Here is a 25,631-nt window from a genome sequence, read left to right as displayed (position 1 = left end):
TATCCCTGAGAAATAAAAAAGCAATCCCATAAGAAAAAAAAAAAAAAAAGGAATAGCATAAACAATAATCTTGAGCAAGTTAGAGTCACAAGGTGTTTTAGTTCCCTCTAGAAACTAAAATATAACACCTTAACATATGTTCTTGAGTTGTTTATTAGAAACCAAGACTCCCACTGATGAAAAATGCTGGCCATTGTCAGGGAAACCTTAGGTAAAGGGGACCTGAAGATTGAACACTGACCACCATCCTTTGTTCTAAGTTTCTTCCTGTGGGACCTGGATAAGAGTTACACCCACAGGCCAAACATTAACCTTCCTTTCTGCTGAACCCAAGTTTTTAGACAAAACCTTGTTTCCTTAACCAATTGCAAATCAAAAATTTTCTGAATCCACCTCATGACCTGTAAGCCCCCACTTTAAGATAGCTCATCTTTTCAGGCCAAACCAATGTATAATCTCCATGTTTGACTTACAATTTTACCTGTAACTTCTGCTGTCCTGAAATGTACCCCTCCCTTTAAAAACCTTTTTTTGTAAGCCATCAGGGAATTTGGGTCTTAAGTGTTAATTGCCCAATCCCCTTGCTTGGCACCCTGCAATAAATGCCTCACTTTCTATCACTGCAAATCCCAGTGTCAGTGTTTGGCTTTTTCTGTGCACTGAGTGAGCGGATCCGAGTTTGGTTTAGTAACATTAGGTCTGTCTTCTCTTCCCCTCAAATCAAGCACCCTTAGAGGCCCAGCATGGGGTATGGCCAGCACCACAGGAGGTAATCAGAGAAGGGGCTGATGATCCCTGGGCTCAGTGATGGAGCCATGAAATGAGTCAGACAGAGACAGAAAAACTAAAACAGGAAGGACAGCGCACTTGCAACGAAAGCCAAACAAAACAAGCGTTGCCCATGTCAGTGTCACAGTGCAACTCAGAGACAACTCTGAGGAAGACTTTGCTGATGCATTTCATGAAGAATTTTGTTCATGGTGAGGGATGGCAAATAATAGAAGGTGCAAAAACCTTCTTTGAAACTGATGGGATTTTCAACTGGTCGGGCAAAGGATGGGCCTTCTTAGAAGAGCGTTCAGAAAAGGTGATAAAGTACTTAAGCTTCTTAGATTTTAGTCCTTTCAGTTTTCAGCCTAGCCCTGGAACAAAGGTTTATAAACAGCTTTGTTCATGGAGCAACCTCAGATGCCTCCTGAGATAAAGAAATGGGGAGGCTCTGAAATCAGTGCCTAAGGCAAAAAAACCCCACATAAAACCAAGATTATTCTTGAAAAGCACTTACATCACACTTAAGCTCAAAAGTCAACAATCAAAATAATGGAAAGCAGGATTTGAAGAGATATTTGCACATCCATTTCACCGCAATATTATTCATAATAGTCTAGAGACGGAAGCAACCCAAATGCCCATTGATGGATTAATGGATAAACAAAATGTAGTATGTAAATACCATGGAATATTATTTAGCCTTAAAAAGGAAGGGAATTCTGGCACATGATACAACATGGATGGACCTGAGGACATTATGCTAAGTGAAATAAGCCAGTTATAAAAATGCAAATACTGTATGGTTTTACTTACATGAGTAGTCAAATGTATAGAGACAGAAGGTAGAATGGTGGTTGCCAGGGGCTGCAGAAGGAGGAATGGGGGGTTGTTTAATGGGTATAGAGTTTCAGTTTTACAAGACGAAAAAAGAGTTCTGGAAATTGCTTGCTCAACAATGTAGATGTACTTAACACTCCTGAACTGTACACTTAAAAACAGTTAGGATGGTAGATTTTATGTTATGTGTATTTTACCACAATTTAAAGTCAGAAATTAGTTGCTTGTGTTTCTCTTTGCATTTAACCTATAGGAATTCATCCACAGGCAAGTGCCCCTTTATTTAGCCCTGTTCTTCCTGGACCCTCCCCATTCAAACCACACCTTTGTCCTTATTGTCCCTAGAAGAGGGGCTTAACCCTCTCATTTATTTTTTATAACCAAGCACTTATATTTGTTTTGTTTTTTATTGATAAAAGCACCTACATTTGAATTTATGTCAGATGGCACTCCACTATAGCTGTCTTTCTTTTCTTACTAATCATAGTTTATGGTTGAGTAGTGAAGGTCCTGTTGAGAAGCAGGAGGAAGTGTTTGGCTCCTAAACCAAACACTTGCATAAGGTATTGTCTGTGACATCTAAGTACTGTGTCTGCACAGTACACAAATAATATATTTATAATTTAATGCTGAATAATATTCTGCTGTATTTATATACCACATTTTGTTTATCCATTCATCTGTACTTAGATGTCACAGACAATACTTTATGCATGAACTGATGAAGTAAGTCATGAGAACTCCCACACTTTTGAGTCGTCAACACACAAAAAGCACATTTGCACTAACTCAGAACACATGATGTTTTGGGTAGAGTTGAAGAAGTATTACCCACAAAGAAGGGGTTTCTAAGTAATGTAGTAGTGATGGCTCAAACAAAAAGGCAGAGAGCACTCATCCATCTTGGAGAACTATAACGCTGATTCTTGGGAACGTTGGTTCACAAACTGTATCATATTTTCTTGATATAAAAATGAATCTTTCTTACCTTTAAAGAACACTTTTAGCCAACAAATTTTAGCTCCATTTACATTATATACAGTTGAAAGAAAAATGGGAGTTTCACACACTGTGCATGTTTGTATCTCCTCAAAGCACTCAGCAGTGGTTTGCCCCTAGGAAGTAGTCAATAAATGGTTATTGAATTTAGAATGTCCTTCTTTTCAATCAGTAAGGTTTAATATATATCCAATTCAGAAATCCTATTAATTTTTCAGCATTACTAAGCCTTTAAAAATCAATTTTGGGGATGTGCTTAAGAGTTCACAGCAAATACTATTACATAATAATTTAGAGAAAACTGTTAAATGAATCATGCTTATTCAATACACCAGTAGCCATTGATAAAATGTAATTTAATTTAATCATTTAAATTTACATTGTTAATGTACAAGAGCATTTCTTTCAAACCACAGGTTAACACACACTAAAGAGCAATGCTGTTAGAGGAGCAGAGAAACTTTGGAAAACTCTGCTGTCTGAAATAAAAGCAAGGCACTCTCCATTAACAGCTGGTGGCTTCCTGATTTCCGCCCACAGAAGGCATGTTCACACTGAGAGAGCTCTCCCACAAGGGGAGGAATCACCTGCTTTAATACATGTTGTCCTCTTCTGTGCTAGTGTGGTCATCCACTCTGTATAAACTTATGTGCAACATTCAGACAAAAAAAAAGGGGGGGAGTTGAGTTGATAGATGACTTGGGAGGCTCTCATAGTTGTAATAACTATGGAAGACAGAAGAACATGCTATCATCTTTATTTTTAGCACTCATATCTGGACCTAGTACTAAAAAAGCTTCTTCATTCCTTCCAACCACTAGATTATAATGGCTAAAAAGTCTTTTCCTTAAATCTGATGGGTGTAAAAATAAAAAGTAACGGCATTTCTCTAGGGCTCTGTTTTTGTTTTGTTTTGTTCTTCCTTTATAGACATGACAAAAACAAGGATTAACTTTCCAAATATTCATGGTGCACAAGAAGGTTATGTATGGTACAGTATTTCTAATTTATTCAAATTCAATTTGAATTTGGTCTGAAGCTATCTTGTATGAAATGTTAGCTTTCCTGATACTTAATAATATTTATTATGTTTGCATATAAGCTCAAAAAATTAATGCAAAAGTATACTTTACTCATGGTTATCTTCTGGTAAATATTAGTGGTTATGTTTAAAAGCCTGATTTTATATAGATGGAGTAAGTTGAGAAAAAAAAAGACTATGGAAAGGTAAATTAGGTCTTAGTCTTGATTCTGTTACTAGCTGTTTGACTTTGATTAACTCTTCACCCTTCAATGGGCCCCAGTTTGCTCCTCTATGAATTTTAGGGGTTGGACTAGTTGACAGGCCAGGCCCCTTCCAAGTCTAACATTTCAAAATTCTAACATTCCAGGTTCTATCATCTTGATATATAAAAATAACAATCTTTCATAAAAGCACACATAAACATAACACATAATCAAATATTAGAATGACTCCTGGAAAAAAAACATATGATTTCCTATCTGGGTTATACTTTGCAGCAGTTAGGCAATTCATTTGGCATTTGTTTGATTGTATAATTTAATGACAATATAAACAGCATAGTTTTGTTATCTTTCCTTTAAAAAGACTAAAGCAAAAATGATTTAAAGCTAACAAAAACTACATCAGTTTGACATTCAAAGTTTGTTTCTTAGCAAAATGGCCAAAGATATTTTGACTTGATACAGAGTATATAATATAAAGATTTTTAGACCTAAAAATCTTCAAACATTATTCGAATTTAGCAAAACATAAGCAAAATTTTAATATCAAAGTGCTAAACAGTACTGCCTTAAAAGTCACTGCAAATGAACCATAAAATAACGGCATGGGAAGTGACATTTATTGTACAAATGGTTAATAAAAAGACACATTATAAATATATATATGTAACCTGCTATATTTATATATATATATATATATTTGCTTATTTAATTTCTAATTGGTGTATCCAAGTCACTGTGAACACCCCATTTAATTACTTTGTAACTCAGCTTCCAGGAGCTGGTGGTCTTGCAATAAATACAGGCAAAGCTATTACAATATAACGTGCATACAAATGTTTATACAAATAAGGACACTATGCAACAATTATCTCATAGTAATATGGCATTAACAGTAGAAACATACAAAAGGGAGTACGAACACGGAATGTTGAAACGCAGCCCACTAATCCTTCCTAGTACTCACACTCATACTATTTTTAAAATCTTTTCTAGTATTCACATTCATACTATTTTTTAAAAAGAAGATTTGCTTGCTCTCCAAAATTGTCTCCTTAACAAATAACAAAAATTAAATTATATCTATAAAAATCCTTATTGTCCCTGGTGCTTACCCTGTATGACCCAGTTCCTGCTGATTTGAATGTTCTTATCTAGGGATCAAATACTCGACTGACTTATGGAGCTTCTGAATGAATATACTAGTCAGTTGCTATAACTGAAACAAGTTTAGGGAACTCTGGTGGGGTTGATAGAACACAACCAAAACAGTTACATGTAATCCAGTTTATAATCTGATCCGCTTTCAGGATAGCTGGACAGTCAGGGCAGGGATCTGGTTCCATCAGGAATGGCCTAAAAATCTTGGATAGGCCATACCTCAGAAGGGATCTACAGGAAAGGTGAACCCAGCCTCTGCTAGGAATATTAGCATGCGTTATTTGCTAATGTGACTGCCTCCTTTTTATTTCCATATAGAATAAAGGAGAGTTAATAAACAAGACTTAGTAAGACAGCACTTTAAAAAATTGCACTTGTTTATGGAAGCAAACAGCCATTATTGTTTTGCTATGTCTGATTTGTAGGTAATCCTCCATCTTTCACCATTTGTTAAAATAAAGGAAGAAGGAAATTAAAAGGAAGTTTCTGCCTTGTTTGCACCACATACGTACCTTTGATACAGGAAGCGTATTTTCAAGGGACCAATCTTTAAGACACATCCTACCCTGGCAAACAACCCTTGGCTGTTCTTGTTTTTAAATACAAAGCAACTATAATTGTAGTCCCCAGAAAGAGTTTTAAAACAGTTATATTATCCTTTTTTTTTTTTTTCCTGCTGGGATAGCATTGTCCAAAAGTGCTTTGTTAGCAATTTCTTAGAAAACCCTCATGAACTATACCCCCCTCCCACCCTATCCCCCAATGCCTAAATATAAAACACAACCCCAACACAATACTCTGCAAGTTTTCTGGCTTTAGGTTGTAAGGAAAAGAGCCAGAAAAAAAAGTCTGCTTTCTACAGGAGCTGTTTTTCCTCTTAAGGAAGGACAGGAAATGATAGGTTTCCAGACCTATTCCTTTGCTGCGTAGCAAGCAGGTGCTAGGAGAAGAGGCGGCTCACTGCTCAGGCTGCTCCTGATTAGAAAGGTAGGGTGTCCAGGAAGAGCTTGTCGATGACGGAAGGTGGAGACACCAAGTCTTCCAGCTTCAGGTAGAAGATGCGCTGGAGGCCCAGGGTGCAGATCTTCCTCAGTTCTACCAGGGCACCCAGGACCTTGGACTCGGTGGGCTCCAGAGCCTGTCCCTTACTCTGATGGTCTTTTAAACTGCTTGTGATCTTGTTGCATAGCTCCTCGACTCTCTTTGGTTCTTTTAACCCATGTCTTTCTGCAGAGGGATAGAGAAAAGCAAGAAGTTTAGGAGGCAAATACATCTTAAGACACTTTGAATGCCTAATTGAGGTCTGTGTCTCATTCTGCCAGTTTAGGTGGCTTCTTAACAATCAAAGTGCCCTCCCTGTTAGAGGTAGCTCATGGCCTTTGGTATTAAACAACACCAAGGTTTGAATCCCAGTCCCAACACTTACTTGCTGTGCGCCCTAGAGTAAGTCTCTTTACTTCTGAGCACCCATTTCCTTATGAGATGAAGAAAATGATCATACCCAATTCGGGGTTTCTGGGATAGCCAGCTTAGGTAAGTAACACAAGGGAAGCACAGTTCCTGGCACACAGCCACATGGAATGAATGGCAGGGTGTTTATTATTTTTGCATACATTGTCCTACTAAGGACTCACAAAGCCCTGTCAGTAGGCAACTATTTTTCAGAGTGACACAGAAACACATCCAGGCAAATGAATTAATGTTTCTATCTTGACAGACTCACTTAAGGGAGGTGGGGAGGCTGTAACTTCCATTTGCTAATGCAAGGGCTGCTCGAAAAGACCCAACATAGCAAAGTGCATTCCTGTGTTTTCATGCTAACCAGCACTGAGAATAATTCAGCTTTTCTTTTCCTTGTTTTGTTCCCCCCAACTTGAAACCCCTATTGACATACACCTGGCACTCTGTACAAAATACACATGTCCTCCTGCTGTGGAGATGGAAAAGTCATAGAGAAGGGGAGGAAGCCCAGAAGGATGTGGTGCAGGCACTTTATAATGTATCAAGACACAAATACCAGTATCTTATATTTTACAAAACAATATATAAAATGATCTCCATGTTAAATACTATGATCTATTTTATGTATAAGGTTAAATGAATTTCCCAAAGTCACTCAGCTGCTAAAAGCTGGGATGAGAACCCAGTTTACTGAGGCAAATATTGGCCTCTTGTGCGATCTTGGCTCACTGCTCCCCTACTTCCCCCCACCCCCCTCCCCACAGTTCAAGCAATTCTCCTGCCTCACCCTCCTGAGTAGCTGGGACTACAGGTGGGCACCATCATGCCCAGCTAATTTTTTGTATTTTCCGTAGAGATCGGGTTTTGCCATATTGGCCAGGCTGGCCTCGAACTCCTGACCTCAAGTGAGCCTCCCAGCTTGGCCTCCCAAAGTGTTGGGATTACAGGAATGAGCCACTGTGCTTGGCCTCAGAGCCTCATTTCCAAGGGAAGAGCTTGTCCTCTGTTATCTCAAACTTTTCTTCTCTCAGTACATTTACATGTAAAATCATAATCCTTGAGATATCGAAGACATCCTTCTAATGGGAAATCAAGCAATAGTTTCTAATTTTTACGAAATTTTTTTTTTTTTTTGAGTCACGGTCTTGCTCTGTTGCCTGGGCTGCAGTGCAGTGGTGCAATCATGGTTCACTGTAGTCTGGAACTCCTGGGCTTAAGTGATCCTCCTGCCTCAGCCTCCCAAGTAGCTAGGACTATAGGCATGCACCACCATACCTGATTGATTTTTAAATTAATTTTTGTAGAGGTAGGGCCTCACTATATTGCCTAGGCTGGTCTTAAACTCCTGGACTCAAGTGATCCTCCTGCCTCAGCTTCCCAAAGTGCTGAAATTACAGGCATGAGCTACTGTGGCTAGCTCTAAATTAATTTTTTTAAGTTGGAGACATTTTTGTTAGAAAAGTTATTTCCTGCTGGGCGCGGTGGCTCACGCCTGTAATCCCAGCACTTTGGGAGGCCGAGGTGGGTGAATCACGAGGTCAGGAGAGTGAGACCATACTGGCTAACACGGTGAAACTCCGTCTCTATGAAAAATACAAAAAATTAGGTGGGCTGTGGTGGCGGGCGCCTGTAGTCCCAGCTACTCGGGAGGCTGAGGCAGGAGAATGGCATGAACCCAGGAGGCGGAGCTTGCAGTGAGCCAAGATCGCACCACTGCACTCCAGCCTGGGCGACAGAGCGAGACTCTGTCTCAAGAAAAAAAAAAAAAAAGAAAGAAAAGTTATTTCCTTGAAGCAAAAGTTGCAGTGAGCCGAGATCGCACCACTGCACTCCAGCCTGGGCGACAGAACAAGACTTGTCCCAAATAAGAGGCCTGGGAACCAGAAAATTTGCATTATCCTCAGTTTGGCTAGTTGTGTATGATTTGGGGAAGTTCCTCCCTCTTTGGGGCCCTGTAAAAGGAGAAGGTTGAACTTAATTATCTGTAAGGCCCCAAAGCTCTGAGTTCTGATGTGTGTCTGTCCTTCCTTCCTTCCTTCCTTCCTTCCTTCCTTCCTTCCTTCCTTCCTTCCTTCCTTCCTTCCTTCCTCCCTCCCTCCCTCCCTCCCTCCCTCCCTCCCTCCCTCCCTTCCTTCCTCCCTCCCTCCCTCCCTCCTTCCCTTCCTCCCCTCTCTCTCTTTCTTTCTTTACTTCTCAACAGAGTCTCACTCTGTCACTCAGACTGTAGTGCAGTGGTGAAATCTCAGCTCACTACAACATCCACCTTCTGGGTTCAAAAGATCCTCCTGCCTCAGCGTCCCAATTAGCTGGGATTACAAGTGTGTGCACCACACCTGGCTAATTTTTGTATTTTTAGTGGAGACAGGGTTTCACCATATCAGCCAGACTGGTCTCAAACTCCTGGCCTCAAGTGATCCACCCACCTCGGCCTCCCAAAGTGCTGGGATTACAGGCATGCACTCCTGCACCTGGCCTGATATGTTATAATATCAAAATTCAGGCACACACTCCTGCACCTGGCCTGATATGTTATAATATCAAAATACTACCATGAAGATTGCCAGCGGCATCTCCGTGGATTGTAAGTTGCAGGCATCTTGTCTCAATGCAATATGCTATAAAGAGAAGGGCACTGGCCCTGGAGTTAGACAGACCTGGGTTCTAGTTCTGGTTCTGTCACTTACTAGCTGGGTGACCTAATTTCTCTAAGGCTCAATGTCTTCACAGGAAAATCAGAATTATTGGGTGGCAGATACACAGTCTTTGCCGTATCCTTCCTGTGTGTCTTCAATGTTATGTAATAAATTAAAAGAAAAAGTAAAATGATAATAAAACCCAACTGCATGGACTGTTGTGGCTCAATTAAGATAATGTTATGGAAAAGTGGTCTGTCAACTGTAGAGAGCTATACACTGGAATAACTGGTTCTGGAATAATCAGAACCAAAGACAATGCTTGCCAGTGGGCAAGTGGCTGGCAACTACAAGGTCTAACAAAAGGCAATTAGTGGCCTAATTTCCAAGCTTTGCAGTGCATCATTTTGCTTTCCCTGAGAAACTATTAGCTAATCAGCCCAGGTGCAGACCTGTCTCCTACGGCTTATCTTTACTAAATACATAGGCTCCATGTTTCAGTCTCAGAAGAAGCACCTGAGAGTGAATTTTAAGAGAATCCTGCATGTAGTGCAGTGGTGTTCTGCCTAAAGTTTTATTTTTCTCCCCAAAACAAAAGAACACGCTGTAAATTTGGCAGTAAATTTCAAGAGCTATAAATCGTCCATAGCCTCTGACTATGTAATCCCACCCTTGGGAATTTATCCAAAGGAAACATTTAACAGAAGAATAAAACTGTATACATGCAGACATTTGATTCACTATTATCTATTACCAAGACAAAACAAAACAAAAGCAAACAAAAAAAAACTGGAAAAAGGCAAAGGGCTGAAGAATAGGGGAACTGTTAAGTAAATAATGGTATATAGAAGGGAAGATTCTGGAGACATCAAACAGAACAAATATGAAGGCTGTGAAGCAAAATAAAAAAATGTTTACAACATTAAATAAAGAGTAGAATATTAAATACTAAAGCTGATTCCATCTACGCAAATATTATTTCTTCATATAAAGAAGGGTGAAAGAAAATATAAACATGAAAATACCTATGGGGTTTGGGGATAACTTTTTTGTTTCTTTTAAAATGTCCAGGTTGTGCTCTTTGTGTAATAATGTTAAAACAGAACAAGATGGATTTCATCCTTTGTGAAGTCCTTGAGTAGTTATAACATGATCAAACATCACCTTGCTGATACTAAATTCAATTAATAGTGAGAAATATCCAATTAGATTCATAACCTAGGAAGAGTCGCCTTTCTCAGAATAAATACCAGTCCATTGACTTAAGCTTTCCCTTCCTTTCAGTGTCTCATGTCTTACATAACATTCAAGATCTCATATTCATCATCAGGATACAGGAACTGAGCAATATGTTGGCTAGATTTGGGGAGGGGCTAATTGTGGAACCTTGTAACCAGACTTTCTCATGGCCAGACTCCCAGAAGGTACTGCAGAGTTTTCCCTGCTCTCCAACCAGTTGCCACTGCTCAATAACTATGGCAACCATTATTTATTCAGTGAATTCAAGTGGAGATCGATACCTCCTGCCAGCTGGATCAACTCTAGGCCTGGAATTCCTTGAGGAATTCAGAGACACTCCTGTTAGAAGCCAAAGGCACCTCAACCCTTCTTTGTTGTTTTGAACAGCCACTGGATTTGTAGCTTCTTTACTTTTTCAAAAGGGCTGAGATAATATTCAGTCTCCATGCAAACTACTGCCAGCAGCCAAGAAGATTTTCAAATCACTAGGGAGTCACTAAGTGTCTGGGTCCTTCCCTAGTAATCTGAAATCCCTTAAAACCTAATCACTGACATTTTAGTTAAAGGGATCTCCTTTCTTCTTGTAGCTTGGTAAACATGGCTACGGAGCTGATATACAGAGTTCATAAATTCGGGGAGAAATAAGGCATTTGAACTATCCCCCTTCCTAGAGAATTATACACGGAAGATTTTAGTTTAAGGTCTTTGTCCACCATTAAACAAAACAAGCTTCTTAATATTTCTTGCATTTTGGTCTATATAATTTTCATAGAATGCTTCAGTATTTTAACTCTGGCATTATATATTCAAAACTTTAAAACATAACATACAGAAATGGTTAAGTAATTGACTTATATGTCATAATCATTGTATATATAGATTGGAAAGGGTTTGAGTTATTTAGTTCAAATTCCCATCTAAGACAAGAATCTCTACTACAAGTTACCATAAAGAGAGTGTCAGGTAGTGGCTGGACTGGGAGTTAACTATAATATTATGCCTTAACAATACAAATATATTTAATAGCACTTTATATAACACTCTTCTACTTAGATTATTTAGATTATTTTATCTCACTCTCACAACAATCCTGTGAATTAGGCAGGACAAAGATTATCTTTAACTAACAGGTATGGAGAGTAAGGCTCAATTAAGTAGCTTGCTCATAGTCAAAATTAGCGAGGGGCTATTTTCTTTCACTCCAAGTCCAGAGATATTTCTCTTATAACAGGATGCCTTCCATCTCTGGACGTCTCTAATTGTTAGAAAGTTTCTCCTCGTCCTGAGATGAGCTAGCCTTTCTATAACTCTCTCCTATTTTCTGTGCACCAAATTAACCAATTACTTCTTTCAACAACTATTTATTGAGCACCTATTCTGTGGCAAGGAATGTTATAACTACTGGGGTTAGAGATGCGACAGACAGATCACACTCCTAATCCTTGTGTGGTATGAACATCTAAAGACACTGTTGGATTCCTGTGCATTTTAGCTATCCAGGCATAGACATCTCTGCTTAGAGCAAGAGGGAGGGGTTGGGAGGTAGGGGGAACCAGGGAAGAAGGAGTCAGGGAGAGAAAGTGATGGAATGAAATAATAGAGCTACATTTAGGTCTGTGCTCATGTTTTCTCATCTTCACCTGGTTAAGATCTACTCATTCTTTGGATCTCAGATCAAATATTTCTTGAAGGAAGCTTCCCTTTTTACCCCCATTCTAGATCATGTTCTCCTCTGGCATTCTAATCTTTCCCTTTGCAGGACACAACAGTCTGAAATCAGATAGTTACATGATTTTTCTCCTCCCATTAATTGTAAGTACCATGGGGGCATGAACTGTATTTGCCTAACATTGTATCTCCAGCACCAAGCCTAGTACATAGGAGACACCCAATAAATATCTGTTAAATGGATACACAGAGGATCAAGGATCTGTGAAAAATGATTATATAAGTACTAAAAGGGTAAGCTGCTAAGAATAAATATACAGGTTGGGAGTTATTAAGAAGCTAACAACAGTAAAGAACTTTACAAAATCTAAAACCTACCATATCAAAGCTTTGGAATTATATTTCCTGGCTGTAAACCTGAGCTCTACCACTTATTTATTTATTTATTTATTTTTGAGATGGAGTCTCACTGTGTTGCCAGGCTGGAGTTCAGTGGTGCAATCTCAGCTCACTGCAACCTCTGCCTCCCGGGTTCAAGCGATTCTCCCGTTTAGCCTCCCAAGTAGCTGGGACTACAGGTGCATGCCAGCATGCCCAGCTAATTTTTGTACTTTTAGTAGCGATGGGGTTTCACCATGTTGGCCAGGATGGTCTCCATCTCTTGACCTTGTGATCCGCCCGCCTCAGCCTCCCAAAGTGCTGGGATTACAGGCGTAAGCCATCACGCTTGGCCTTGACCACTTATTAACTGGGTGACTTTGGGTCTGTTTCCACATTTGTAAAATGGTGCTAATAATGGTACCTGCCTTATGGGTTGTTATGAGAAGTAAACGAGTTAGTACATGTCAAGTATTTGGAACCATGCCTAGCATATAGTGAGCACTTAGTGAATTTTTGCAAGTATCCTCTCTATCTAAAACTCAAGTCATTACCTTCCCCTTCAAATCAGCCACTTCTTTAAGCTTGTCTATTATGATATTACAGCCTTTCACATCACTCTCATAATCATCTCTAACAATTCCTTCCCTCCGAGCCATCATATTTAATCCATTGCAAGAACTTCCGTTATTATCTCTGTGATGTTCCTTGCATTTATATCTCCCTCTCAATACTCATGGCCTCTGGACCAGGATCTTCAATATCTTTGCTATCTAGATCATTTTAATAGCTCTTGACTGATCTCCATGCTTCCTGTATCTGCTGTTAGCCATTCCAGGTACTTCCAAGTTTATTTATTAAGCAACATTAAACAAAATAACACATGTAAAGCCCTTGGCACAGTGCCTGGCACCGAGTATTTTAAAATGGTAGTTATTAATTTCATAGATTGCTAATTACCAATAGGTTCCCTTGTTCCTTGCTACTTAAGGTGTGGGCCCCAGACCAGCAGCATCAGCATCACCTGGGAGCTTGCTGGAAATGCAGAATCTGTTTAGGTAGGTCCTGCCCCAGACCTACCTAACCAGAATCTGCAATGCAACAAGATGCCCAGTGATGTGAACGCTGGAGAAGCTCTGCTCTAGTCAATCCTAGTACCCAGGATTGACTCAGTCCACACCTAGTGTTCATCTAGTCTCTGTAAACCTCATTCCCCAAAGTGGGAACTCACTCCTCAAGGCAGCTTATTCCAATTTCAAATGGTTCTTTCTATGAGAAAGTTTATCTTATATTGAGCTAAAATTTGCCATCCTATGTATCAGGGATCCCCAAATGGTATTGGTCCATGGCCTGTTAGGAACTGGGCCACACAACAGGAGGTGAGTGGCGGGCAAGCAAGTGAAGCTTCATCTGTATTTACAGCCACTCCCCATTATTTGCATTACCACCTGAGCTCCGCCTCCTGTCAGATGAGTGGCGGCATTAGATTCTCATAGGAGTGTGAACCCTATTGTGAACTGTGCATGTGAGGGATCTAGGTTGCACGCTCCTTATGAGAATCTAACGTGTGGTGATCTGTCACTGTCTCCCGTCACTCCCAGATGAGACCATCTAGTTGCAGGAAAATGAGCTCAGGGTTCCCACTGATTCTACATTATGGTGAGTTATAAAATTATTTAATTATATACTACAATGTAATGATAATAGAAATAAAGTGCCCAATAAATGTAATACACTTGAATCATCCCGAAACCATTCCCCAATCCCAGTCCAAGGAAAAATTGTCTTCCATGAAACCAGTCCCTAGTGCCAAAAAAGTTGGGGACTGCTGTTATATGTAGTTCCCAGTTCTGCCTCTTGGGCTTATATGAGAAATGTCAAATTCTCTTCCTCATGGCAGGGAGTAGGGGATAAAGAAAGGGATGATAGTAACCATCAGGAGCCCCACCAAGGGGAAAAGTAACTCCCCTTTCTGAGCAGGTGTTAGGGCAAAGGTTAACTTGGTGACAACAATGCAGTTCCAGCCAAAGGGGAAGGAAAGGTGGGCCCCTGGAGAGAGAGGTGTGTGTAGTTCAAACACCAACAAACAGGACTCCCCACTCTCAGCTCTACCCCTTTTTCTGGGAATTCACCTTATTGCTACCACTCATGCCATATACAACATCCTTTACTGATGGACAGTCCCAGAGACATTGAGCCCACGCTGGTCAGGAAGCCACAAGTCAGTCAGCAGTCTGTGGTGAGGCTGATTTAAATGGTACTTTTCAGTCTGACTGTCTTTGATTTGGTAGAGTATGTGTCTGTCTCTCTCTCCAGTGAGACCACAGACTCTTTAAGGGTAAGGGAATGTGTGTCTGGTGAACAGTAGATGCTCAATAAGTATTTACTGAATTAATCTGAATCAAAAGAAGGCAATTTTCAAGAATTCATAGTTTTCTCATGACTGTGGTAGGCTAAAAATTAATTCAGATTTTTCTAATTTGGGAGACTTCCTGATACTCACAATTGGCCCATTCATTCAATGAATATTTGTCATATGCCAGATACTTGTAAATGGTAAAGTAATTTTAAAGATACTAATAAGACTCTCCCTGTCCTTAGGAACCTCACAGTCTAGCTGGTAAAGAAAGACACAAAGAAATTCCTTAATACAATGTGTATATTCAATTGCAGGGATGCATGAACACTTTTATGGATTCCTAGAGAGCAAGACAGCTGGCTCTTCATAGAAGTGTGTAAAACAAATAATATAATCATAATAACAATGAAGGTTTGTCTAATTTTTTTTCTGCAAAGTACACATTAGTTCGTTCAATCTTTATAAGAAACCTGCAAGTAGACATCTTTATCCCTGTGAGAAAGAAGGAAACTGAGATTCAGAGAGGGTAACGAACTTGTCCAAGATTGCCAAGACAGCACATTTCAGGGTGAAGACCTGAACTCAGATCTCCGGTCTCTAAATCCTGTGGCCTCTCCCCTCTCCCACCTTTTTTAACTATTTTGCCCTGCTAAGTTTTACATTTAGTTTTCCTTGCAATGTAGCTGACGGCTTTATTTGATGCAAAAGCAGGGGTAACCAGGTAACCATATACAGTGAGCAGTGGAGCTCTGGAAAGACAGATGGTGGAGGGTGTGGCATGGTCAGCCACCTGTCTAGTCCTGCTGTGTCACTGTTTCACTACTTTCTGCCCTGGTTCTGCCCTCCTTCTACCTTCTCAGTCTTAGAGGTCATGTTTCAATAAGACCATGAAAAAGACTACAGTCAGAAGAGAAAGGAGTCATTTTCTCACCTGACAGATGACCTGAGTAGGGAAAAGAAAGTCATGGGGAACAACAAAATGGCATTTGAGCACTTGAGATTCCCTCTGCCATCTGCTTCAAAACTACCTTTCCAATCTTATTTCCCCTATTTCTCTACAGGAAAAGCATTGTGCTCTGAGGTTAGGTCATCACATCAGGCCAGAAGGTAAATAATCCATACAATGACTTTTATCCCTGAAAATCCTTTAACTTTCCCAAAAGCACAAGACATGCTCTCAGCACTCATCACCAGAGGCAGAGAAACCATGACTTCCAGTGGATTCATATCTTCTCTGTCATGCTCACTCCAGGACATACAGTCATCCAATGCAATAGCCTGCACTCTTAATTTTTCTCCTCTTTCTACTTGGATCATATATGTGATTTTAATATATGCACAATGCAACTCCACTGTAATTGTTTTAACCTTAAACTGTACTAAGGCATTCAACTGCCATGCCCTTGCGGTTCTCTTTCCTTCATCTGGAATGTTCTTTATGTCTTCTCATGTCTAGATACTACCTCTTTGGGAAGTCATTCATGACCAACACTTCTACCTTCCTTCACCTCAAAAAAGTTAGCAGTAATCTGGACTTACCCTGGACTGCCTCTGTGCCTTTTCAGGACCTGAGCACTAATCGCTATACATCAAGTTCATATATCATAATCTATGACTTCCTAGTAGACTACCCACTTCTTGACAGCAGAATGCATGCCTGGCTCATCTTTACATCCCTAGAGACTGTCACAATGCTTGGTACATAGTAGGCCCTTATGCTTATTTAATGAGTGGATATTTATAAAATGGTAATTCCACACTAACTTTGTTTGGCGGGGGGGCTTTCTATTTATGAAACATTATTAACTGCAACCAGATATCAACTCATTGGTATCCCATCAGATTCAAACCACTCGCATTACTTCAGAGATGCAGCACTGGCAAAGGGTAATGGTTGGGGTAGATAAACAGGGAACATGAAAAACGTTTGAAAACCAAACCACTGTGGGGAACCCCCTATTTACTGCAGGAAAGGAGAGTGATCTGAATGAAACCATTTCCTGCCCCACTTTACCGCCTAGTTTTTCATGAGGGGGTACAGAGAGAGGAGGAGGACAAAGAAAAAAAGAATCAGAAAAAAAAAAAAAAAGCCATGTTTGTGCAAACCACCAATACTGTCCAGATTCTTAATACTTTTCCTGGAAGCAAGCCTAGTTAAACTTCTAAGATGCCATTTCCTTTTCATGAGCTCTCCTCTGTGGTTTAAGAAAAGACAATTTTGGGATGAATTCTGTAATGTAAATAGCCCAGCTGTTACTCCACAATCACCCTTTATGATCAACGAAGCTTATTCAGAAGTCAAGATCCATGGCAGCTCATATTCAAATGAAAATTAATATCCACAGCAATGCACACTGTTTCCCAAGCATCGCCTTTTCTGCCATTTCCTGATATTTTCACACTTATCAAACCCACTTTCAACCAGTAAGTCACAAAGAGTGTTGTAAGGTACAGAAATGAGAGAAGAGGGCTTATTTTTGTTGTAGGCTAAAACCACAGCAGGAATGAGGCAGGAAAGGGAGCTACCCACTCGGGAAGGCCCAAAGACACCACTGTAGTTCACTTGGCTTATTGTAAGTGCTCATTATGTGCAGCTTAATTAGTTTAATATCACTGTCCTCCTTTAAGCCTCTCTCTCAAGCATCCAAGGAGACTGTCACCAAACATACTGCCTTCTAAAGCCACCACCTGTTTCCTCATGCCACTGAGTTTGATGCTTCCAAGGGGCAGGGGAAGGCATATGCCTAACTTGGACTCTGTCACTATCACTCCAAGGGGGACCATAGGTGAATTCAGAGTTGCCTATCCTGAATCCAGTTTGGTTACATCACCAACTGAATTTTCTATAATTCTCACTGCTGCCCTATGAAATAGGCATGGTTATCCCCATTTTACAAATGACAAAACTGAATTTCAGAGAACTGAAATGTGTTCCCCAAGAGCACCTATTTATTAAACACAGGACTGAAGATTAAAATCTGGGCGTGCTCAATTCCAAAGTCCAGGCTATTTCTGCCATGCCAAACTGCCTCCTCCCCCGGCCAATCTCCACATAAATGGGCAGCGGGCTGAGCAGCTGTAACTGCAGGGCACAGAACAAATGGAATGCAGAAAGAGGACCAGCACCACCCTTCTCCTAATTTCTACTCTATATTCTCTGTACTGAACTGCCCAGTCTCTCCAGGTTGGGTCTTCCTGGCACCCACACATCCTGGCCTCTTAGATATTTGTCAATTTCCATTTAAAAAGTGAAACAAAGATATGGCCTTTCAGGGATGGGCCATCCTCTTGAATCATGGCTTTCAGACCTGGACTGACCTTTTTCCTCTTAGATTCTTTCTCACTCTAATCTGTGCCCAAAATGCAGTGACAGGGTAAATCTTTCTAAAATGCACACCTGACCATCAGGCTCCTTTGGACAAAACCTGTGGATCCTTGTTGTGCTCAAGATAAACTCTGCTCCCCTCACCTAGGCGTGGAAGGTTCTTCATGTCCCGCCTCACCCCGACCTATCAGAACAGTCACATCTCCTGCCACTCCAATTTTCAGTTGTTTCCTTTCTGAAACTTAGCCATATTTTCAATGGCTTTTGGCAAATGTTTATTTATGCCTGGATTCTCACTTGTTCCATTTTAGCTTGGAGACATCCTCTCCATTTACAAAGGACCAGCTCCTGTGATCTCTTCTGAGAAGACCACCCGCACCTGCTATCTCTGGGCACTTGAAACTCACTCCCTTGTCTCCATAGTGGCACTCAACACCCTGCATCAACTGTAGTACTTTGCATGCCTATCTCCTCTAGGGATGTGTGTTATCATCTCTGAAAACCCAATGACATGCAGCACAGTGCCTAGGTCAGTGAATATTTGTTGATTAACTAGACTCAACACTTGTTCCCATAGAGATGAAGCAATGTACTGCTTTTACTTGTGGGAATCCAAAGCTGGATCTAGACTTTTGTTTTTGTCTTTTTAAAATGAACTAAACTCCATACTTTCTAGTTTTGAATGTTTAACTGACTTAGGAATTGCTGAATGGTTTTGAAATTGAACTAAAGAGCTTCAGTTCAAAGGCAGCCTTGAACCAGTTTCCTTCCAGTCCTGATGAAGTAATATACTTGTGCCTTAAATCTGTTTATTTTCTTCAGATGCTCCAGTATGCCATTTGAAAGCCCTCCAAATGGAATCCATACTCTTTGAGACTGCCTTGGTTTTTGTTTCGTTAATGGCTCTCTTGGAAGTCTAGCAGCCTCATTTAAAAAAAAAAAAAAAGTGAGTTTCTCATCCTGGACCAAAGACCAAGAGGAAGTCAGTTTCCATTTGGAATACTGAAGGAACGGCTAGTGTCTGAGTCCTCACTGCAGCCATACCATTTGCTTGTCTTTGCCTGCATGTCAACCATCAAATGACGAACCAGCCTAGCCTCTTAAGGCACAGATGCATCTAACTTTAGCTAATAGGAGATATCCCAAGAAATACAAGTGAACAATGCTTGGGCAAACCAATGTACATTTCCAGTGAAACAGAAAGAAGGGGCCATCTGTACCAGAGGATGCATTTGATGCTCTGGAAACTCACCACCTGCCTGAGAAACATGTTTTCTATAGCCAAGAGCATATTATTCTGAACTTGAACTCTCAGTTCAACAGCCAAGCCTGTGCTTGTGTCTGACCAAAAGGACAAGGATGAGCCCCTCATTTGGCCACTTCTGGAGCCCCCACCCTCTGTCACCACCTCTCCAGGCCCCAGTCTGACCGGAAAGAATGAGGTCTAACAGGAAACTCTCCCCCAGGGCAAAGGGAGCTGGGGCAAGGGCCTCCATGGCCACGGGGAGATGATATTCTTTCCCTTGCCCAACATGCGCCTTTCTCCATCCCACCCCACCTTGGGATCCTTTATCTCCCAAAAGATAGAAAGAGAGAGATCTATAGAGGGAGACAGGCATAAATCAAATGTGTTTTATGCTTGTGGTTAAAAAACTGCTCAGTTGGCCGGGTGTGGTGGCTCATGCCAGGAATCCCAGCACTTTGGGGGGCCAAGACGGGTGGATCATTTGAGGTCAGAAGTTCGAGACCAGCTTGGCCTGCATGATGAAACCCCATCTCTACTAAAGATACAAAAATTAGCCAGGTGTGGTGGCAGGTACCTGTAATCCCAGCTACTCAGGAGGGTGAGACAGGAGAATTGCGTGGACCCAGGAGGCAGAGGCTGCAGTAAACCAAGATCACATCATTGCACTCCAGCCTGGGCGACAGAGCTAAACTCCATCTCAAAAATAATGATAATAAAATTTTAAAAATAAAAATAAAAACTGCTGTGTTGAGCCATTTTTGCTTTCTCTCAGTCCTTTGCCAATCGAAGTTATTAAATCAAGTTGTATTTGATATGTCTATAGTGTTTTGGTTTTACTTTAGGTCACTAGCCAAGAATTGGGGACGCGGGAAACCTCATCACCTCTGCTCCACAGGAATGGGCTGGGTAAGGTAATCTTCCTGGGAAAGGCTTTGTAAAAAGAACTCTGAACCAGTCTGGGCAATAGGGTGAAACAGGGCTACAAAACAGCCAAATGTGTAGTGGCGTGTGCCTATGGTCCCAGCTACTCAGGAGGCTGAGGTGAGAGGATCACTTGAGCCCAGGAGCGAGGCTACACTAGGCCATGATCACACCACTGCTCTCCAGCCTGGGTGACAGAGCAAGACCCTGTCTCAAAACAAACAAACCCTGAAGCAGCTAGTCCCACTGTCCACAGATCTCTGGTAGGAAGTTAGATTTTCATATATTGGGCTTATTGACAATGACAATTCAATAGACTATGGATTCTCTTTCCTAGAAGTTTATGACAACAAATTATAGATGCATGTTTCTTTGCTTAAACTAGGTTAAACTTAACAGATTTCAGAAAAAATGGTAGTTATTTTCCCACTTTTCTGGTGTATGTGGTGGTCAAGGCCTACCATAACAAAGGGAAGGAGAGAAATGAGGATGTGGTTTTGGCAAGGTGGTGCTTACCTGTGATCATGCTCAGTGCTGACAGGCAGGCTAAGGCTTGGATATCAAGGTTCAGGCTCTGCAAATTTAAGGAAAAGTCTTTAATAGAGTCGAGCCACTCCCCAAATCCACGAAGGCACTGAAGTCGATGCAGGACAAGTCCATTGCAGAACACAAACTTATCTTCAGCAGTGTTTGACCTGGGAGGTGAGAGGAAGAGAAACATTAAACAGGTCTGTCCAGTCTGTCCAACATGATAACATTATGACACACAGGCACCCAGACAGCCATGGGGCAGCATTGGGACCCCAGTGTGGTGCTATGAAGCATGCCCAGATACTCAAAATGAATAAGACTATGTTCTCCGGGATAAACAACTAGCACCCCTTGTCTATGCTAATGTCTTTAGTGAACATCAGCCCAGGGGAAGATATGGGCTGTGGCACCTGCTGTCTTATTAGTAGACTCAATTACTGGCTTTCCTTGGAACAGGACATGGGGGAGCAGGCACTCATGGGTTACAGAGGTGAAGCCCAGTACACCCCTCTCTCAGCAATGAACATGAGACTGTTCCCTCCAGGGCTCCTGAGACAGGGCTTGTCCTTGATTTTCTTAAATGTTAAAAAACTGCCAAGGCCTGAGGCTAGACACTACAATTCCATTGTGTAAACTTTAAAAACACCAAGTCCCTGGCCAGGTGCGATGCCTCACACCTGTAATCCCAGCCCTTTGGGAGGCCAAGGTGGGTGGACCATCTGAGGTCAGGAGTTTGAGACCAGCCTGGGCAACATAGTGGCAACATTTTGTGTCTCTACTAAAAACACAAAAATTAGCCAGGCTTGGTGGCATGCACCTGTAGTCCCAGCTACTCGGGAGCCTGAGGCAGGAGGATCGCTTGAACCCGGGAGGTGGAGGTTGCAGTGAGCCAAGATCGTGCCACTGCACTCCAGCCTGGGTGACAGAGTGGGACTTTGTCTCAACACAAAACAAAACAAAACAAAACAAAAACCAAGTCCCTGTAAGTGCCAGAAGTCTATCACAAATTAAAGGGTGGCCTAACATAAAACAAGTCCTTATTTTGTATTACCTTCTCTGCTTTTAACATTGGGGCTGTGGAGGGCTATTTTTAAATCTGTCCTGATAGTTTACGTTATGTCCATCATCATCTCATTTTTCTTTCATGAAAGGTGCCTTGGAACTTTCCACGTGGACATTACAACTTAGGGGTGTGGCTTTGGGTGCTCCTTAAATCTCTCTGGACTTCTTTTTCCTTGTTTATAAAACAAAAATTCTAATTGCTACCTCCTAAGAATGTTGAGGGAATTAAATAAAAGAAAGGATTTGAAAGCCCATGCATGGTGCCCAGTACACAGGACGGTTCGACAAGTATTGGGTATAACAAGTAATGGGCTGAATTATATGTTGGTTCTTCCTTTAATTTTAGATTTCCTTTAACTTTCAAATCTCTTGCCACATATTTATCTATCTTGACCTGTTGTATTCACAAGTCAAATAATCTCGTGTTGCTTCTTGGATGAACAGCTTCATTCATTCCTTCACTCAGCCAAGTGTCTACTGAGCATGAAGCACATGTTATTCCTGGAGCCAGACACTGGGAGAAAACATGGTGAATAGGACATACATGGCACCTGCCTGCATGGAGTTTACAGTCTACTTAATCCTTTGTTGCATGTCTTATAGATGACAGCCACCTTGCTGGCTCAGCTCTGGTGTACACTAGATTGGCTACAAATTAAGCTATTACTGGCACTCTAGTTGTAACTCCACCCCATCTCTCCTACTGATCCCGTCACAGAAGGCATACACAGGACAGAATGATTCAGTCTCAGAATATAAAACATGGACCCTGATGACATCAGAATCTGATGACATCAGAATCTGATGGCATCAGAATCATTAAAGCATGAGTTAAAAATGCAGACTTCTGGACTTCTCCCACAGTCTACCAAACCAAAATAGATGGCAATGAGGCCTGGCAATTTGCACCGTAAAAATTAAACAGGAGTTTCTGGTAATGATATGAAATTGGGGAGGGGATGGCAGGAAAGAGAAAGAGGGGAAAGATGGATTTTTCTGATATTTGGTATAAAGTCGGTATCTCCTAAAAATATATAACTGAAAGGAAGCAAGGAAGATGGAGTTAAACAGGCTATTTGTGAATAAAAACAATAATAAAATAAAGTTTAAAAAATTTACACGTGGAACTTACTAGAGGAGCTTCCAAGGTTCTATGTTTTTGAAAAATCACTTTTCCTTTTTGTGTTTGGTGTCACTGACTATGATAGGATGGACTAAATCTTTCTATCTAAGAGTGTTCTCTTGGGATAAAACTGGGGGTTGAGAACGTGTGGGAACTCTTTAGGGCCCCATCAGGTGTGCTAGAATAGTAACTTGTTAAACAGAAACCCACGAGGTAAATACAATGTTCCAAAGCAAACACTTGCTCCCAGGAAATAGCTTACGCACCATGAGGATCTTTCCAGAATCACAGAGTGTTGGAGCTGCGAGGGACCTCAAGAGATCATCAAATCCAACCTCTTCCTTTTAAAAAGGAGGGATTTGAACTTCCGGTCAGGCAAGTGACCTGCTCAGGGTGTGACAGCAAGTTCACATTAGAACTGGGACCAGAACCCAGGGGTTCTGGCAGCAAGCCTAGTGCTCCCTCCATGACTTGTTGCTCAGTTTTTTTAGTGCCTGATCATATTTCACATTTGCTTCTTGAGAAAACGTTTCACCAATGATTCAGTTACAAACACAGAAGGTTTCAGGCTTCTTCTAAGGAAGTAGACTGAAGATAAAATAGTAGTAATTACCTGATGGAAAGTCTGAGGACAAACAGCTCCAAAAAGGCTGATTCAATAAGTAATGTCTGATCTTCTTTGGGGAGATCAGTAAATCCCGGAATCTTTTCTGCCCAGCTTCTGGATACATCAATGGAGGCTGTCAGGAGGTTGTAGAATTGTTGCACATGCTCAGCATCTGTGCCTGCAGCAGCCTGGTCAGTGGGACAGTACTAGAATGCAAACCAGAGAGAGCAGCATTATCTTGCTTCAGTGGGGATAATAGTATCATTTGCAACCAGGCCCTTCCAAGACCATCAATGCCTAAATTCTTACTTTTAGGTGTCACAGTTTATAAAACCCCTTCACATTCATAGTCTCATGTGATTTTCACAATGGCCCTCTGATACAAATACAGCAAATTTTATTGTTATCACTTAATAGACAAGGAAATTTGCTTAAGTCGAATTAGCAAAGTGGTTTTCACCCTTGACTGTGCAGTGCAATCACCTGGGGAGCTTGAAGGAAACAACTCTTGTCTGGGTCCTGCGCCTAGAGATTCTCATTTAATTGGTCTGGGGTGGAGCCTAGGGGTCAAGAATTTTTAAAGCTCCCCAGGTGACTCCAAAGTGGAGTAGCTCAGTTGAGAACTACTGCCCCAGCCAGGCGCGGTGGCTCAAGCCTGTAATCCCAGCACTTTGGGAGGCCGAGACGGGTGGATCACGAGGTCAGGAGATCGAGACCATCCTGGCTAACCCAGTGAAACCCCGTCTCTACTAAAAAAAAATACAAAAAACTAGCCGGGCGAGGTGGCGGGCGCCTGTAGTCCCAGCTACTGGGGAGGCTGAGGCAGGAGAATGGCGTGAACCCGGGAGGCGGAGCTTGCAGTGAGCTGAGATCGGGCCACTGCACTCCAGCCTGGGCGACAGAGTGAGACTCCGTCTCAAAAAAAAAAAAAAAAAAAACAAAAACAAACAAAAAAAAAAACTACTGCCCCAGGAGTTTGTGTCCAAGTAGATCTCCAGGGTCTGCTCATTTCACTATGGCACAGCTGTCTCCCCATGAGATACTAAGTTAACCCAGTGGTTCTCAAAGTGTGGTCTCCAGACTGGCAGCATCAGCAACACCCAGGAATGTGTTAGAAATGACAATTTCGGCCTGGTGCGGTGGCTCATGCCTGTAATTCTACCACTTTGGGAGGCTGGGGGGTGGCGGGGGGGGTGAATCACCTGAGGTCAGGAGTTCAAGACCAGCCTGGCCAACATGGTGAAACCCCATCTCCACTAAAAATATGAAAATTAGCTGGGTGTAGTGGCATGTCCCTGTAATCCCAGCTACTCAGGAGGCTGAGGCACGAGAATTGCTTGAACCTGGAAGGTGGAGGTTGCAGTGAGCCAAGATCATGCCATTGCACTCCAGCATGGGTGACAGGGCGAGACTCTGTCTCAAAACAAACAAACAAACAAAAAAGTGACAATCTCAGGCCCTACCACAGACCTACTGAATTAGAAACTCTGGGGGTAGACACAGCAAACATTAAAAAAATTTTTTTTTGTAGAAATGGTGGCGTGGGTTGGGGATGAGTATCACTGTGTTGCTCAGGTTGGTCTTGATTTCCTAGACTCAAGCAATTCTTCTGTCTCAGCCTCCCGAAGTACTGGGATTACAGGCATGAGGCACCATGCCTGGCCCACCAAACTGTCTAATCAAGATCTCCAGGTGATTCTCATATACAATGAAGTTTGGGAATTGCAGAAATAATCAACAAGACAAAGAATGATTTTTGCTTGCTGTTGATGGATTTCTGTGAGATAAAACCAACCAGGAAGTGGTGGAAGGAAAGGTCTCTTTGGCAGAACCCAGGCAGCTGTGTGCCATTAGACTCAGGACTGTGGCTATTTAAGTTAATACAAATTAAATGAAATTAAAAATTCAGTTCCTCAGTCATGTTAGCCATACTTCAAGTGTTCAGTGGCCAAATTTGGGATAGAACATTTCCATCACTGAGGGGAGGTCTATTGGACAGCATGGATCTAGAGAGTCCAAAGAGCAGAAAGATATAAGTAGGAATAAAGTCTTCACCCAGCTTTCA

The 25,631-nt window shown here is 41.5% G+C and overlaps 1 protein-coding gene across 2 annotated transcripts in view; it reads right to left on the bottom strand.

Moving 5' to 3' along the window:
- Positions 1–2,763: 2,763 nt before the first annotated feature.
- The window catches only part of LOC105480963 (nuclear receptor subfamily 4 group A member 3), a 44,103-nt gene continuing 21,235 nt past the window's right edge, over positions 2,764–25,631 (bottom strand). The window contains exons 6-8 of one of the 2 annotated variants that reach the window (XM_011740180.3): positions 23,573–23,772; positions 20,760–20,938; positions 2,764–6,240 (exon numbers count right to left, since the gene is read on the bottom strand). In XM_011740180.3, coding sequence (XP_011738482.1) covers positions 5,993–6,240; positions 20,760–20,938; positions 23,573–23,772 — 627 coding nt within the window. In that variant the 3' untranslated portion in view covers positions 2,764–5,992. The remainder of the gene's footprint in view (positions 6,241–20,759; positions 20,939–23,572; positions 23,773–25,631) is intronic. The other variant, XM_024792600.2, reaches the window with a different exon arrangement.

Source organism: Macaca nemestrina, chromosome 14, assembly GCF_043159975.1.
Source record: "Macaca nemestrina isolate mMacNem1 chromosome 14, mMacNem.hap1, whole genome shotgun sequence".
Lineage (NCBI taxonomy): Eukaryota > Metazoa > Chordata > Mammalia > Primates > Cercopithecidae > Macaca > Macaca nemestrina.
The sequence above is the reverse complement of the archived record's forward strand: the minus strand, read 5'-3'. Positions and strand labels throughout refer to the sequence as shown.